We start from the raw sequence: 16,287 nt of genomic DNA, 5'->3' as shown, positions 1-16,287 counted from the left end.
GTGATAACAAAAATCACGAACTCCACTATTTATGACGTTGCACGGTATTCAGACGGAAGACTTCCTTTCCCATGATCCTTTTGTGAAACGTTCGTCGACGTCCATTACGCTTGCGCTAACGCCTTTCTCTGGGCCCTTTCATTATTAACTCAAACATGTTGATGTGAGCCAAAAAATAATTATAAACATTAAGATGCCCATGAATATTATTTGTGTAGTTAGCACAATGCAATTTAAAAATTACCAGATGATTTCTAAAACGTTTTGCTCATTACCACAGTTGAAACATTGAATCTCCGATACGGTGACCCTGTGCTTGTCAATGATTAAGGCAGTATTTCCGACTTATTACGAAAGCACGCAGGATTACATCACTTCGCAGACGCCTACCAATTGTCACTTCATATGTCCATCATTAACAATTCGGCCCGCCTTTAACAGCTTTTGATTCTGATTGGCTACTTTCACCGAACATTAGAAATACACTTTTTTTTTGTTAACCCGACGTACGGTAGCGACGTTGTGTTCACCTAGTGTTTGGGTGGCTGTCGCTGAAACAACAACACATAGGCGAACTTTTAGATTTGTTACAGTATTTGGCCTACTGTTCTCCATGTTTTTCCCGAAAACGGAGGGCGGCATGTCTTTTAAGCCGAATCGTGACCGATTTTATAGTACGCGATGCTGCGGCTGCTGTCATGTCAGAACGGGGACTATCATCCTTGGTACTTGGTACATGGTAAGTTAAGTGATACCCATCCGCGTGGCGACAGGATTAAGTTTTATTTTCTGACATACTAAGTAAGAGGGTGAAATAGCGAAGGTCAGTCGGCATCAACGGTACTGGTTTATTTTGTAATAGACATGCCAGTGGCTTTACGGTGTAGTTTATGTAAAACGAATGGCTTGTTAGATTATTTGTTAAGGCCTTTTTTAGTGCGTAAGGTATTTCTCTGGTTGAAACAGGGTCTGTTTCCTCCACGAATACGTGCCTCCGCTTATTGTTGGCTAGTTGTGGTAAAAAATAAATAAATTAAAACTTGGTTAGTTTCGCTCTTGTCATCGCGATTAAAATGATGACGTCGACTGCAGGGTAACTGAATCGTCATATCCTGAATTTAATACACATGACATTAATATTTTTAAGTTGATAAACGAATCATCTTGTGTAGAGTTGGATTCATTTTGACTTTGACGACTTGGATTTTGTGTATATTACACTACGTGATTCAGAAATAGAAATGGAATGTGTTTGTTTTTCGACTTGCCAGGTCGGCCTCGGTCACTATAGGTCCGTAGTTTAGTACACCTAAATAAAAGGTCAGTCATGATTTTCACATTTAAAGCAGCCGTCTATGGCTGGTTGTTATTCCGTATAAAGCTAACTTCTTCATTTACTGCGATTAGTTTTGACAAGTATGTACATAAGCACTTTTATTGACATAGCATTTTTATTAAGTATTTCGAAAAGCACTTGCAGATATACAGCGGACACATAGTAGGACAGGCACTGTGGTGTTGTGGTTAACGCGCTGGACCTCAAACGATGAGATTGTGGGTTTAGATCCCCATGCTCGCACACTGTAACAATGAGTAACTTAACTTCACCTTCATTAATAGCGCATTATTCACACATTAGCGCTTTCACCATTTCCAAATGTACTAATTGTGTTTCATATGTTGCAAGCTGCCAGGGATAAAGACATCAGCAAAGTAAATAAATAACTAATAAAAAATAAATCTCTATAAACTTAAAGTAAATATATGCAGAACACACATAGTGTGGGTGTGTGTATTGTACAATTGCAAAGACTCACGTTATGAAATACTGTACATACATACACTTCAGGCAGCTTTGTCCCATGTACACAAATGCAAGGTTTCACAATAATGCAGGCAACTTCATGCTGGGAGTTTTTTCCATTACAATCAGTAAATATATGGATGTTTGCATCAAGATAGAAGAGGTGTCGGTGTTACGGGGAAGATATGGAGGTATTTTTTTGCACTGCTAAATTTTGCTCTTGACACATTTTCAATAAAATATATTTTTTTTTTTCTCAGAATGCTTTCCCTACGAAGAATGCCTTTCCTTTTTTCAGCTGGTTTTTTCTTAATGTATACACGGCACTTAACTTTGGGGCAGACTTTCCAAATCACACTTAAACCTGCTGGCAAGTGCGTTTTTTGTGTGTAGTTCAGTACAATTCAATACTTTGTTTTGCATACAAGTGAATATTACACAAAAACAAAACAAATCATATCATTAGGCTGTAAACTTTACAATATAGGCTTCTCAACTTCATAATAATAAATAGCACATCTGTAATCAATGTGTCATTCAGACATTTCCAGCTGTACAGTTTTCACATGCAGAGCCAGAACCAACCTAGCCATGAAATTACCAGATATATGAAACAAGTGCTAGTGGAAAAAGAAATGATTTTTTTCCCCATTATATGTAAACCATGCTAACATCGTCCTTCAGAAACGTTGGGTTTTTACTGACTTCTTTTTTTTTTTTTAACTTCGCTCCATCATCACAAGGCTATATATATATATATATATATATATATATATATATAGCCTTTGTGTCACAATTACTCTTAATCAGTTAGTAGCAATATTTAGTGTACTCCACTTATATCCACTTAAATCTTTCTCCCACACTAATTGGCCAACAGTCCTATCTTCAATTCAAAATCTCAGTCCCATGTGAACTGTTTTTTTCTGTTTATGACGTAGTCTTCAATTTTTCTGGAAGTATCTATTTAAAGGTATTTTATAAAAAAAATACATGTGTTATCTAGTAATATGCTCACGTATGAATTTTGTGATATTTTTCATATTGTTTACCATTGTACAGCATTGGTCACTATTGGCTTATATTATATCATAAACTCTTCTGCAAAATATGAGATTTAAAATTTTTTGTTGGTCATCAATACAAACTACATGTGGTAACATATAAAAACATTTTGTGGAGTATTCCTTTAAACAACAGACCCTCAATCATGAGCATTTCATGCTTTATAAACAGTCCACAGAGGAAAAAATAAAAAATATACAGAAAAAAAAATGTATGTATAGCACCTCAAATGTTTAACATTTCTTCATAACATGTTACTGCATGTTATATATGGTGTTTTTCTGTCTTCCTGGCAAAACCCGTCCCAGCTAAGCAAAGTTTCATACCTTGTTTGCTGTTCTGTTGCATACTGTTAAGATCAGACAAGCAGCAGGCCGGGATTACTGCTGCAGTGACTACTGTATTGCAAAGCACACTTTTGCCTACACATACTCTTTCAATGCTTTGTGCCAATGCCTGCAACCACACGCCGGTAGCCACATACCCACGATAGTCTTTAGCAGTCAAAGTACTACTTAAATGCTGCTCCCCATATCATCTGTTTTGAGCATGTTTTATAGCCAGCTGCTCCACGTATCCTCATTCCTTCTGACAGCCTGCGGCCACCTGAGGCACATGCCTGTTTTATTTCTGGACCTAGGGATGCTACATTATGTTGTCTTGGTGACATTTGAATCTATTAAGATTACAGCAGGTGGTCAAATATACAACCATATTACTTTGTGATCAGAGAATACTCATAGGATAATAAAATATCAATGAATGAAATAAAAATCTATTATTTTATGGTACTAAATTTTAACAGAGAGGTTTTATTTCCTTACCTATTCTGATTAAAAGTGAAAGTAAAACTTTGCTGGGTAGATGAAGCAGTTCCATGTCCATTGAAATATATAGATTAATACCTGGCCGTAGCTGTGTTAAAAGTAAATAAATCCTACAGTATCTATGCCTTACAGAAATAAAGATTCAAGAAGCTGTTGAGAGCTTTAGTTGTAAAATACTAGTTGCCTGGCTTTACTTATGTGTCTTGTGTGTAACAGTTTGAGAGAGAGCCCAGTGTTTACTGACTAGCAGGCACAGATGTAATACATATAGTGGAAACTAAAATACAAGTATAGGGAATATAAAACAAATGTTTGCTGGAAACTGTTATTTGAAGTGGTTCTTTCAGGCACACAGTTTCATTTTTATATCAATTTAAAAAAAAACTTTTTATTTCATGTTGTGAGAAAATATGCCAGGTTTTGGAGTTTAATCTGAGGCTTCTCCTCTCCTATTCTCTTGTGTTTTTTTCCTTTGTTTCTCCCCACATCATCCTCCGCTAATTGTTAAGCTACATGCAACATTCTGTCGTCTGTAAGCGTTAACCTTTATGCTCATTAAGGCAGTGTAATATTTCATTCTCCACCTAGTGTTCTGGAGTACCAGTTTCATTCTGTCTTTCATAAACCAAAGTTGCTAACATATCTAATTCAATTTGCACATACATCTTAATGCTATGATCAACATCATTCTTGCTTGGTTCTGGAATCTTCTTTATGTTTTGGAACTATCTCAATGTCTTATTCCTGATCCTTCATATTTAATGCCTTTGTCTCCTCTGCTTACATTTCTTTTCCTACCCCATTTTTCTCCTCTTAGGCTTCTCATTCTCTTTACTCAGTTCAGCAGTGTATCTTTTTCAGTTGGGTTTCATTGCTACATAGGTAGCACTGGCCTCTTTCCGGAGGGTTCTTAAATATCTGCATGCTATTTGAAACTTGATACATAGTCTGGGGCAAAAAAGCTCACTATCTGTCATTCAGCATCAGTGTTTATTTAAAAAAAAAAAGTTTCTGCTCAATCAAAGGGAAGCTGGTTGTTTGGTGACTGGTATTGTGGGAGGGGGGTCTGTCTAGTCTTTTAATGCTGACATGTTGTTTTCACTGCCATCTTGTCATGTGGCTGATCAGGCACTGGCTTTATTTACTCCCAGATGTCCACTCTGCTTTACACAAGTTATTTACCTTTTTAAATATTAGGTGTTTAGTTCGGTTATTGGCAGGCTGCAGTGTCAGCAGGTTTTCAAGCAATCAAATTTCTTCATTAGCAATCATTTCTTATTATTAATACCATGCTGTTTAATGACTGGTTAGTGCTGTTATTTTGCCATGACTGACATACTGTACTAGTTCAGATTTTACTTTCCTGCCAACTAGGAATGACCCATTATCAGAATGTTTGTTTTTGATACCAATATCAGTGAAATATTATGATACCACAGCTAAAAGAGAAATCCCATTCAACAGCTTCTTATTAAATTTACCTCCGCAGGGCTCTAGAGTACGACCTAATTTCTCAATGGTGCGACTAAAAAAAATCAAAGGTTGCACCGGTGCGACCAGCCGTTCGAGGGGGGAAAAAACGAAACTCCGTGACTCCTTAAAGTCTCCCTGTTGTTCAACAACAGACACACATTAGGCCCATATTGTGGTCTAAACCAATCAGAGATAGTGAAGGGCGGATCCCGCCCCCCCTCTGATTGGCCATGGTCCAGATATTCCTGTACGTGTGTGTACGTTTGAAAATGCATGTGATGCAGTCAGACAGAGAGAGGTGAGTAGCCCATCAGGTAAACAGTGGATGTAGCCGCGGATTATGACAGAAGATGAAAAGAACGATTGACAGCTTTTTCGTTAAGAATGTTAAGTTAGGGCCTGATCCGTCCGAAAATCATAACCAATGCTCTGACACGGAGCCATCAACCTCCCAAGTTATAGCAAGCCCTGGTCCGGAGACGGCATTAGATAATGAGTCACATACGATCGATTCCGAGCCCACTGAAATTAAAAGGGGTAAAGTGTATACATTTCGAAAAGAGTGGCTTGACCAGTTTCCCTGGCTAAGATACAGTAAAGCCGATAATATAATGCACTGTATTTACTGTAAAGAGTGTGGGAAGACCATGGCCGGCAGTAGTGCATTTGTGACTGGTTCTAATACATTTAGAATTGAAATGCTGAAAAAGCACAATGCATCTATAAAACACATTACATGCCGGGATAAATGCACTGCTCAAGTGTCCCCGCTCCCCGCTGCCTTTCAGCGGCAGGCAGCAGCAAAGATCATCAGACGAGGCCGAGATGATAATTAAGTTTAACGTTGCGTACAATATTGCAAAAGAAGAACTTCCCTTCACTAAATTCAAGTCCGAAATAATTCTTATGTAGAAAAATGGCTTGAACGTAAACCCGACGTACAGCAATGATGTCGCATGCGCCCAATTTATAGGAGTCATCGCAGATACATTGAAAAAATAGACGTCTGTGCAAATTGCGAACAGGGCGTACATGGCATTCCTGATCGATGGAGACACAGATATCGCCACAAAGGAATGCGTCATTGTGTACGGTCGTATCTTCATGGAGAGGAAGACCGGTGAATATACTTATTGGACACATTGAGGTCGAGTATGCTCATGCCCAAGTCTGGAAGATTTTGATGCTAGAGATATTGTGGCCAGCTGGTTAAGTCAAGGCCAAAGATCAAGAAGGCCAAACTACAGGAGTTGGCCATCTGAGGGGCATGTGACTGCAATGGAGGATAGTCCATAAGACATTGAGCCATGAGATGTTCAGTTTGAAGCCCTTAAAACACTTAATTTAGATTTTCCATCCATCCATCCATTTTCTAACCCGCTGAATCCGAATAGGGTCACGGGGGTCTGCTGGAGCCAATCCCAGCCAACACAGGGCACAAGGCAGGAACCAATCCTGGGCAGGGTTTAGATTTTCTTTTTAGTTAATTTATCTTGAGATTTTTTAAGTTTAAATTTCAGCTCAGTAAAGCACTTTTAAGCACCAACACTTTTTCAGTAAGTTACCTTTCTTGTAGAATTGTGCTTGCCTTCAAATAAAGAACTTTATATTGACCAGATTGTTAATCATTTACAAGTCAATATTGCCTATATGGACAGCGATTTAAAATAAATAAATAAATAAATAAAGTGAACTTGTAAAACTGTGGTGTTAAATGTGATACGGTTGAAAATTTGGGTGCACCTAACTTTTGTGCTGGTGCACCTAAGAAAAAAAGTTAGGCACATCAGTGCAACCAGTGCAAAAAGTTAGTCTAGAGCCCTGCTCCGTTATTCAAGTAATCAATAGTGTGCCTTTTTCTATAACATAAATTAAAATGTACTGTATAAATACTAACAGTTGTATAGTAATAAGTAATGCTAAACTGTTACTTGCATTTCTGTCGTTATTGGAATTAAGTAATTTCTGTGCTTAACCTATCGCTGCATTAAACTTAAGCTGCAATTGAAATTAGGTAAGTTACTGAACTGAACTAAAAGTCTGAGAGTAGAGACACTTTCAAGCTACCCACACTCATTGCTAACAATTACGTCATATGTCTAAGAGGCACAACAGCAGTTCATTGTCCCATCAGGTCGTGCAGCAAAAGCATTGATAAAGCTGAGGCCAAAATTTCTTGCATTAAAAGGAGAGTATTTGGTCTCCAAACAAACGTGCAAATCTGTTTTATGGCATTACTGTTGCTTTAAATGTGAAGACCATTTACAAACTTGGGTATTTTGTCAGTCATGTCGAGCGAAGGTGGCTTCTTTGAGAGGAAATGCAGCATGCCTGTTCCACCGTTTAAAACATAGTCTTAAAGAGCAGTATGAAGAGTGCTGTTCACAAAAATGTACAAGCAGCACAGCCAGTCTGAGAACAAAATCTGAACAATGTCTAAAGCAGCCGTCAATTTCCAAAAGTATTGAATGCATGTCACCATACAAGCCTGTGTACCAACATCAAAAATAAGTAACACAGGCCATTACCACTGTACCTGTGTAAAGACATGGTACCAATAAATACTGTCCAAAAAAGGTTTTGTGTTCCTTATCAACAAATTTGATAAATTAAACCAGATTCCATCCCATATGTATTTTTCTCATGTCACTACCGCAGAGATGTATGAACAGCGCAGCAAATCGGTGCTGAAAGATGTGGAATTTTTCCCATGCATGACCGATCTTTGGTCTAGCTGGAAAACACAGCCCTACATAAACCTGTCAATTCACTTCATTAACCGTGACTTTGTCTTAAAGTCTCAGTGTTTACAGGCATTCTACTTCCCTGAAGAATACAGTGGGGAAAAATATAGCTATGGTAAAATATAACTACGTGAGGCTTTGGCTAGCTGGCAGTTATGTGAAGATGGACTAGTGTGTTTTACTACAGACAATGCAAAACATATGATCAAAGCTATTTAAGTAAATGACTGGCCCAGACTTAAGTGTTTTAGACATAGGCTGCACCCTGCCGTTGGTAATTGTTTATTATATTTCATAGATTTAACTGTCTTATAACAGAAGTAATATGGAGTTAAAATGCTTGTCGTTCTGCTATGCCTTACACTACTTATATTTGCTGCATTTGGCAGACACTTCTAGGGCGACTTAACTTATCTAGGTAAATGCTTCAAGTGTAACTGGCAAACACAGAGCAGAGTTGTTAACAAACTGAATTCCTCAGCTAAGGTAAAACAAAGGCATTAATCAAGTAATCTCATATCCCTACCCATAAAAAAAAAAATCTCTCCTTTTTGTATGAAGTGCACTGCTACTTGTTATGTGATGTTGTGAGCAATTGTACTCCAAGGCCTAGATTGTCAAGTTGTGCTGCAATCTGATTTGATAGTCTTATTTATTTGAAATGTAGTGTTAGGCACAGAATAATTTGTAACATTTTTTGTAAATATTTTGAAGCATATATTGCTGCTTGCACAAAACATGTTTACTTTTTTTGCAATATTGACTGTAATGTTTGTATTGTAATAAACATACAGCTAACAATCTCAATCTATTGTTTGTATTAGCAGCTTTTATAATTGGTGATAACCTTAAATCTGATTTATTGCATTATTTATCATTATTGCATTATCATCAAGTTTATTGTTCATTGCAATTTTTCCCAATATTGCACAGCCCTAGTAATAAATATAAGCAGGATTCGATATGATTAATACTGTATATCAAATTAATAAATTTACTTAAATAAAAACATTCTTGTTAAATAAAGTTTACTAAAGTGAGCACTGTGATAATGAAGAAAGTGAAAATAGTTCACTCATATAAATAAAATAAATGGAAAATAAAAAAGAAATGTTACGATAATGCAAAAAAGATTAACAAAAAATGTACTTGTGTGTGTATATAGTTTACATTGAATTAGATAGATAGATAGATAGATAGAATTAAAGTGGTTGCTCAACAGTTTAACTGTAATTTTGTTAAAAATAATTTTCATGCTTGACCATTGTTTTAAAACAAGGATTGTTTAACTTTCTTAACACTAGAATCCCTGAAGCCTATGAAAAAATATTGTAATGCTGGGCCACCTTAAATTCCTTCGCACTTCCTCATCACCATATTTATTTTGCAAATGTGTCAATCGGCACAAGCAATAAGCACCCTGCTATCCCAATCCACCACCGACGCTGCTGAATTTCTCCCAGCTCAAGTCTGTTTTTCTGGGAGTGAGGTGCCTGGAGTTGTATAGAGTAAATAATATATCGTTATTTGGAACACATACATTTCATGTGTGTTCTGTGTCTACAACAATCTGGGTAAATGTAGGATAAAATGAAATGTGAGGCAAGAAACATTGAACACATAACTAAAACAGAAACTTTTTAAATTTTTAGCACTATAGCACAAGTGTATAATGTGTGAAGTCTGAAATCCAAATATCAAATAAACACTTTCGCAGAAGGTACAGGTATAACACAACAAGTGTGCTTTTATCCAAGAATTTAACCTATAAAAATGTTGGATTAGGGTACAATGCTGACACGTCCACTTGGCCAGTGCAGAGGTAAGAAACGCTGTCTCATAATGAAGAGGTTGCAGGTTTGATTCTGGGTCCTTCCTGCATTTACCGCTTTGAGTAGTGAGCTGCTCTCATTGTTATTATTGTAGAATAAAAACATACGTTTGATTTGAGTCTGTAACAGCCGGTGTAAATTTATGGTACTTGTAAAGGTTTGCTTTTTTTATTATTCAGTTTTATTCTCTCAGTCACGTTCATGCTTCCCCTGATCTGACACTATTAGTTTTCAAATAAAGACATAGTATAACAGAAGTGAACTCAGATGAGGATGAGGGTTCTACATTGGAGAAAGAGAACAGAAGCCCTCCCCACAAGAAATGTCCAGTCACACATGCAGTAGGAACAACACAGGTGTAAAGGTGAAAGATGGCACCGTTTGAATGTAGCAAGAGGTTGAACGTCATCTTGCCAGTGAATCTGCTACACACATGTCCTGCAACAAAACAGCAGGGCCTACAGAGCTTGCCATGGTATCACTAAGTTCTGTTTCTGATTATGTTTTTTGATGGTCTTTTTGTAAAAAAATATTTATATGTTACTTACATAAAAGCCACGTTGAATGTTGTTTGCCTATATTTATTTACTTATATTCCTGCATTGTAAAGTCACAAGTAGACTGCATAGCTTCCTTTGTTTGATCAACAAAGGTATGCTGACAAAGTACATGTGCAATGCCAGTGAAAAATATACAATATGAAAGCATAAAAGGCCCAGGTTCTGCATTATTACAACTGTAATGCAAGTTTACAGTGAGCTTATTTTACTTATAAGTACAAACAATTCTACCAGGAGAACTTGATGGACTGATTGAGTGCGTTTAGAGCTCCTGGGATGAAACTATTTCTGAACCGCAAGGTCCCTACAGGAAAGGCTGTGAAGCTTTAGTTGATTGGAAGAAGTTCAAATAGACTGTGTGCATGACTGAGGCAGCGTGTGCTAGAAGCTGTACCCCGATATTTCTCCCGCATTTGACACAATCTGCTGTAGAACTTTCCAATCAGCTGGTGTAGAGCTGTGATTCCACACTCAGATACACTGGATTAAAATATTCTGAGTGGTGTAATGATAGTAACAACGCTAAAGTGGCTATGGTATTTGGAATAGTTTGGCCATTTGGTGCACAATTATATGATTTTGGGTTGATTACAATCAGATGCCTTAAACTAATAAATGATAGGAGGTTAATTTCAGGGTATTTGATAAAGCTGCGTCAGGAATGTGAATCTAAAAAATAAATGGAAACCGTACAGGAACAGTAGCACTGCTTTGACGCTGTGTGCCACCAGTTTGCAAAACCGAGCAGAGAACTTGCATATGCTCTGGTTTGAGCTGGTGTGAAAATGTGTGTTACTTTACACCAAGTTTTGTTTTTATACACTGTAGCCTGGAAACATGCATACGCAACATTTTTATGCATACTCACACATTAAAATTCAACGGCAGCAATGTAATTTGTAATTTATTAATATTAATAGTAGTTTACTTAAATGATACTTTGGTAATATCTTGATGAGCACACCAGTATTGTAAAGCTGCTGTTACTACTGTGGTAGTGTGGTATAGTTTTTGGCAGGCAGTATGGTGTTGTGTTTAAGGCTTTGGGCATCAGTCCCTAAGGTTGTGTATTCAAATCCTGCTACTAACCCACAAAAATAAAGATACAACATTGCCCAAGTCTTAGATGTTGTAAGTCACCTTGGATATAGGTATCATCTAAATAAGTAAATTTATTAGTATTTATACATTTTATATTCTACTAGCAGAATACCCGCGCTTCGCAGCGGAGAAGTAGTGTGTTAAAGAAGGTACGAAAAAGAAAAGGAAAAATTTTAAAATTAACGTAACATGGTTGTTAATGTAATTGTTTTGTCATTGATATGAGTGTTGTTCTCATATCTATCTATATATATATTTCTCTATCTATCTATATATATATATATATATACCCGCGCTTGGCAGCGGAGAAGTAGTGTGTTAAAGAAGGAAAGAGAAAGAAAAGGAAACATTTTAAAAATAATGTAACATGATTGTCAAAGTAATTGTTTTGTGTATTTGGCGGCAGCGTCACGAAGTTGTTTTCGGTAGCTGCATCAGAAAATGTACTACGACGTCTGACACGCCTCCTTTTTACTGTTTTCTCACAGCTTGGATTGCTGCTGTCATATATACACACACACACACACACACATACATACATACATACACACACACACACACATATATATATATATATATATATATATATATATATATATATATATATATATATAGAATATCTCTTCATATCTATATACATATCTACATATACACACACTCGCACATACATACCTATCTACATCATATATACACACACATACATACATACACACACACAAATTATATATGTGTGTGTGTGTGTGTGTGTATATATATACACATACATATACTTGTGTGTATGTTTGTATGTGTCTATATGTGTGTGTATAGGTTTGGTCACTGAGTGCAAGGGAAAAATAATAAATTATAGTCTATAAGTTATTAAACAGTAAAACATTAACGCTTTTAAGAAATACAGGTACATTGAAATTACATTTTCTATGTGAACATTCAAATTTGTGCCTCTGGTAATGTGCCTTACCGCATTTAAAGAAAATTAGTTTTGTGTCCTCTGCAGTGTTAAGAGAGAAAGGCTTTGGTTTGGGATAAAAGGAAAAAGGTGTAAAGAAAGGAAAGTTGCCTTTTCTTTTATATAGTATATAAAAAATACCAGCTCAGAGCGGAGAAGTAGTGTGTTAAAGAAGCAATGAAAAGAAAAGGAAACATTTTGAAAATAACGTAACCTGATTGTCAATGTAATTGTTTTGTCACTGTTGTGAGTGTTGAGTGTTGTTGTCATATATATATATATATATATATATATATATACACACACACACACATAAACATATATATATCTATACATATCTATACATATACACATATATACATACATATATATATATATCTACATATATACACACACATATATACACACACATACATACATACACACACATATATACACAGAAATACATATATATATATATATATATATATATACATACACACACACATATATAAGCATATATATACATATACATACATATCTACATATATACACACACAGCTATTTCGTATCAGTGCAATACGCTGTTTGTTAAAACGGTTGACTCCCGCTCTTACGTGCAATAACAAATCAAATCATTTAGTTGTCTTTGCTCATATGTCATTTTAGAGCTGGACGCCTGGCATCTTTTTTTGGCCACAAGTTCGTTTCTGTTTGGTGTGAGGTTCTGTGTTGTGGAGATTCTCAGGATGGATTGCAGGTGCTCATCAGTGAGGCGACTCCTGTGTGCTATTTTGTTAGTCTTTATCACTAAGAAGAGCTTCTCACACAGATATGTGCTACCAAACATGCACAAGGTTCGAGCCGCATGTAGACAGACTTTTTTTGTTCTTCAAAGTCACCAAAGCGCCGTGCAAACTCAGTGCGCAATAACTCTAGCTTCGCAATAACTTGCAGCATCAAAAGGTAGACTTGATTAACGTGGTAAGTGTTCGGCAAGGCAGCTGAAGCGCTGCATTATGGGATCTGTAGTTTATTGTGTTACCAGCGCTTCATATACCCGGGCTTTAATAACAATAATACAGTATATAAAATGATCTCGGGCGGATATAATTACGCCGGGCCGGATGTGGCCTGAAGACCTTGAGTTTGACACATATGGACTAAATAGAACTTGAAAAGATATATTTTTTCAAATGTGATCGCGCAATTCAGATAGAGTTGACGCAAGACTACAGCCTGCATGCCTCAATGAGTCATCCTCCCTCGCTCTTACTTTTTACCGTTCATCTAATGAATACACTGAGTATGGCTTTACCAAAACAATCATTGATGGCGAATAAAGTATCCATTATTCGAGTATGTAGAGCGGGATATATATATATATACATATATATATACCCGCGTATCACAGCGGAGAAGTAGTGTGTTAAAAAAGGTAGAAAAAGAAAAGGGAACATTTTAAAAATAACGTAACATGACTTTCAATATACAGTATTTGTTTTGTGAGTGTTACTGAGTGTTGCTGTCATCAAGGATTTGATTATCATTATTTCTTTTAATCAGGTTCGTATTTGTAGGATGTGTTGTGTTCAAGTTACATTCCGTGTTTGTCAATCGTTGTAAAGATGACAGGTTTCATTCATCGATTCGTTTCTTACTGCATCAATAAACAGCTCGTCTTCTTCTTTATCTGAGACCTGACACACTGCATGCACGGGTTTTTTTTACACTGTCTTCCTTTAGCGGGACATTGACTTTTTCCACCGTGTGCTTTGTTTCCACAGTAGCTGCATTTATGAATATGCTTATCAGACGCTTCATATTTTTTGCTGCCTTTTCAATTGTGTAATTCGGTTTTGTTCAGCTCTTTGGAACTGTTGCTTTTTATCTGTGCACTGCGTCAGTTCACGTGAGCCACTCGGTGTACTTGCATCGAAGGTTCCCAGCTGTGCTGGTGCCATCTCGTGCTATGTCCATAGCTTTATTTAATGTTACCTTAGTCCTGGCACTTAAAACTTTCTCTCGCAGTTTCGCTGAGTTTGTGCCAAACACCACGCTGACCATCTCATCTTCCTCTGCATAAGCACAGTCCTTAACCCGTGAATATTTAATGGGAGTTTGCTATTGGATTGCCGCTGACGGACGGCCTTATATGGGCAGGCACTAAATTACAAACGCCAGCGGCAGCCTGTCTATAAACTTAATTTAAAGTGTAGGTTTACATCGTGCTTTGTTTCCGAAGTAGCAGAACTCATCAATATGGTTGTATATGTCACTCACTCGCTCGCTTCTTATTGTTTCGCTGCCTTCTCAATTATGTTTTCTTCAGCGCTTTTTTGAGGTCTTCCTGGTTTTCTATATACTGCGTGATTACGTGGGAGGCGTGATGATGTCACACGAAACTCCGCCCCCTCGGCGTTGAAGCTCATCTCCATTACAGTAAATGGAGAAAAACTGCTTCCAGTTATGACCATTACGCATAGAATTTCGATATAAAACCTGCCCAACTTTTGTAAGGAAGCTGTAAGGAATGAACCTGCCAAATTTCAGCCTTCCACCCACACGGGAAGTTGGAGAATTAGTGATGAGTGAGTGAGTGAGTGAGTGAGTGAGTGAGTGAGGGCTTTGCCTTTTATTAGTATAGATTCCAGAAAAGGCAAAAAATGATTCACTTTAATAATGGAGTTACTTTTGATAAAAAGCAGTTTAATGGGATTTGAGTATTTTGAAATTTAATTGGTCCTGGTATCAAATACTATATTCCTGGTATCCTAATACTTAATGATTTGTATACAGAAATGCACTTCATTATTTGCGTAGTACGGCACTATGACAGACACCTGTTGTGTTAGGAAGTTTACACAGCTTGTGTTTATGTGTGTGTGTGTATATGTACACACATACACACACCCCTCTTAGAGAAATGAAAACAATAAATAATTTAATAACCATAGCAATAAATATTTAATAATACAAATAACACCTTCAATAAAAAATAACATTTTAAACTGAATTATTATAAAATCATACCCACAAGCAAAAGGCATACATATGCATTTTAAAGTGGAACTTCCCATTTAGATACATATATGAATACAAAATACACGTAATTTTTCACAATGTTCGAAACTTCAATTGACATACCAATTTTCTGTTTTAAGTTATATTTTAATACACTATCATTCAAAAACATTTTATTTTATTTACTAGACATACAGTTGCATTCAGTCATTATTACTCATTTTGAAAGACTTGTTGTTCCAAAAATATTATTTAATACAGTAGTGAAGTAAACAAACAATAAAAGTGCTCCAGCTTTTCAAACAGTGGTTAAGTCCTTGTATATATGGCTGTTATCCAGTGTGTACATTTTTAATCTATACTAATAAAAGGCAAAGCCCTCACTGACTGACTCACTCACTCACTAACTTCAAACTTTATCACTGACGATCTGAGCGGTGGGTCTTGTGTAGACTGGTGAGACGTCCCTGCCATTAACCAGCTGGGACGGCACTGTCGGTCCTCCACTCCTGTGCGTGTCTTGCGCGACCTCATAATGGTATACGTGCAAATGAAAGTATATATATATGACTGATCACCCATTGGCCTCGCTCACTGGGTGCAGGGGGAAAAAAATAAAATGTAGTCTATAAGTTATTAAACAGTAAAACATTAACGTTTTAAGAAGTAAAGATACATTGAGCACCACTGGAGTGGTTTAGGGTAAGCTACATTTTAAAGCCGGTATAACATAACAGGTAAGTAGTACTAACAGCAGCTAAAATGTATATGGATCATCTCGTGGTAGTTGATCCCTTTTGAAAGGCGCTACACGACGGCTGTGGTATAGAAATTACATTTTCTATGTGAACGTCCAAATTTCTGCCTGTGGTAATGTGCCTTACCGGCATTACCAGCAATTAAAAGAAAATTAATTTTGTGTCCTCTGC

General features: G+C 36.7%; 1 protein-coding gene across 1 annotated transcript in view; it reads left to right on the top strand.

Moving 5' to 3' along the window:
• Positions 1-491: 491 nt before the first annotated feature.
• Positions 492-16,287, top strand: part of laptm4a (lysosomal protein transmembrane 4 alpha) — a 34,742-nt gene continuing 18,946 nt past the window's right edge. Inside the window, exon 1 of the mRNA XM_039748177.1 lies at positions 492-739. Coding sequence (XP_039604111.1) covers positions 614-739 — 126 coding nt within the window. The 5' untranslated portion in view covers positions 492-613. The remainder of the gene's footprint in view (positions 740-16,287) is intronic.

Source organism: Polypterus senegalus, chromosome 3 (genome assembly GCF_016835505.1).
Source record: "Polypterus senegalus isolate Bchr_013 chromosome 3, ASM1683550v1, whole genome shotgun sequence".
Classification (NCBI taxonomy): Eukaryota; Metazoa; Chordata; class Cladistia; order Polypteriformes; family Polypteridae; genus Polypterus; species Polypterus senegalus.
This window is presented reverse-complemented; position numbering and strand designations above follow the sequence as displayed.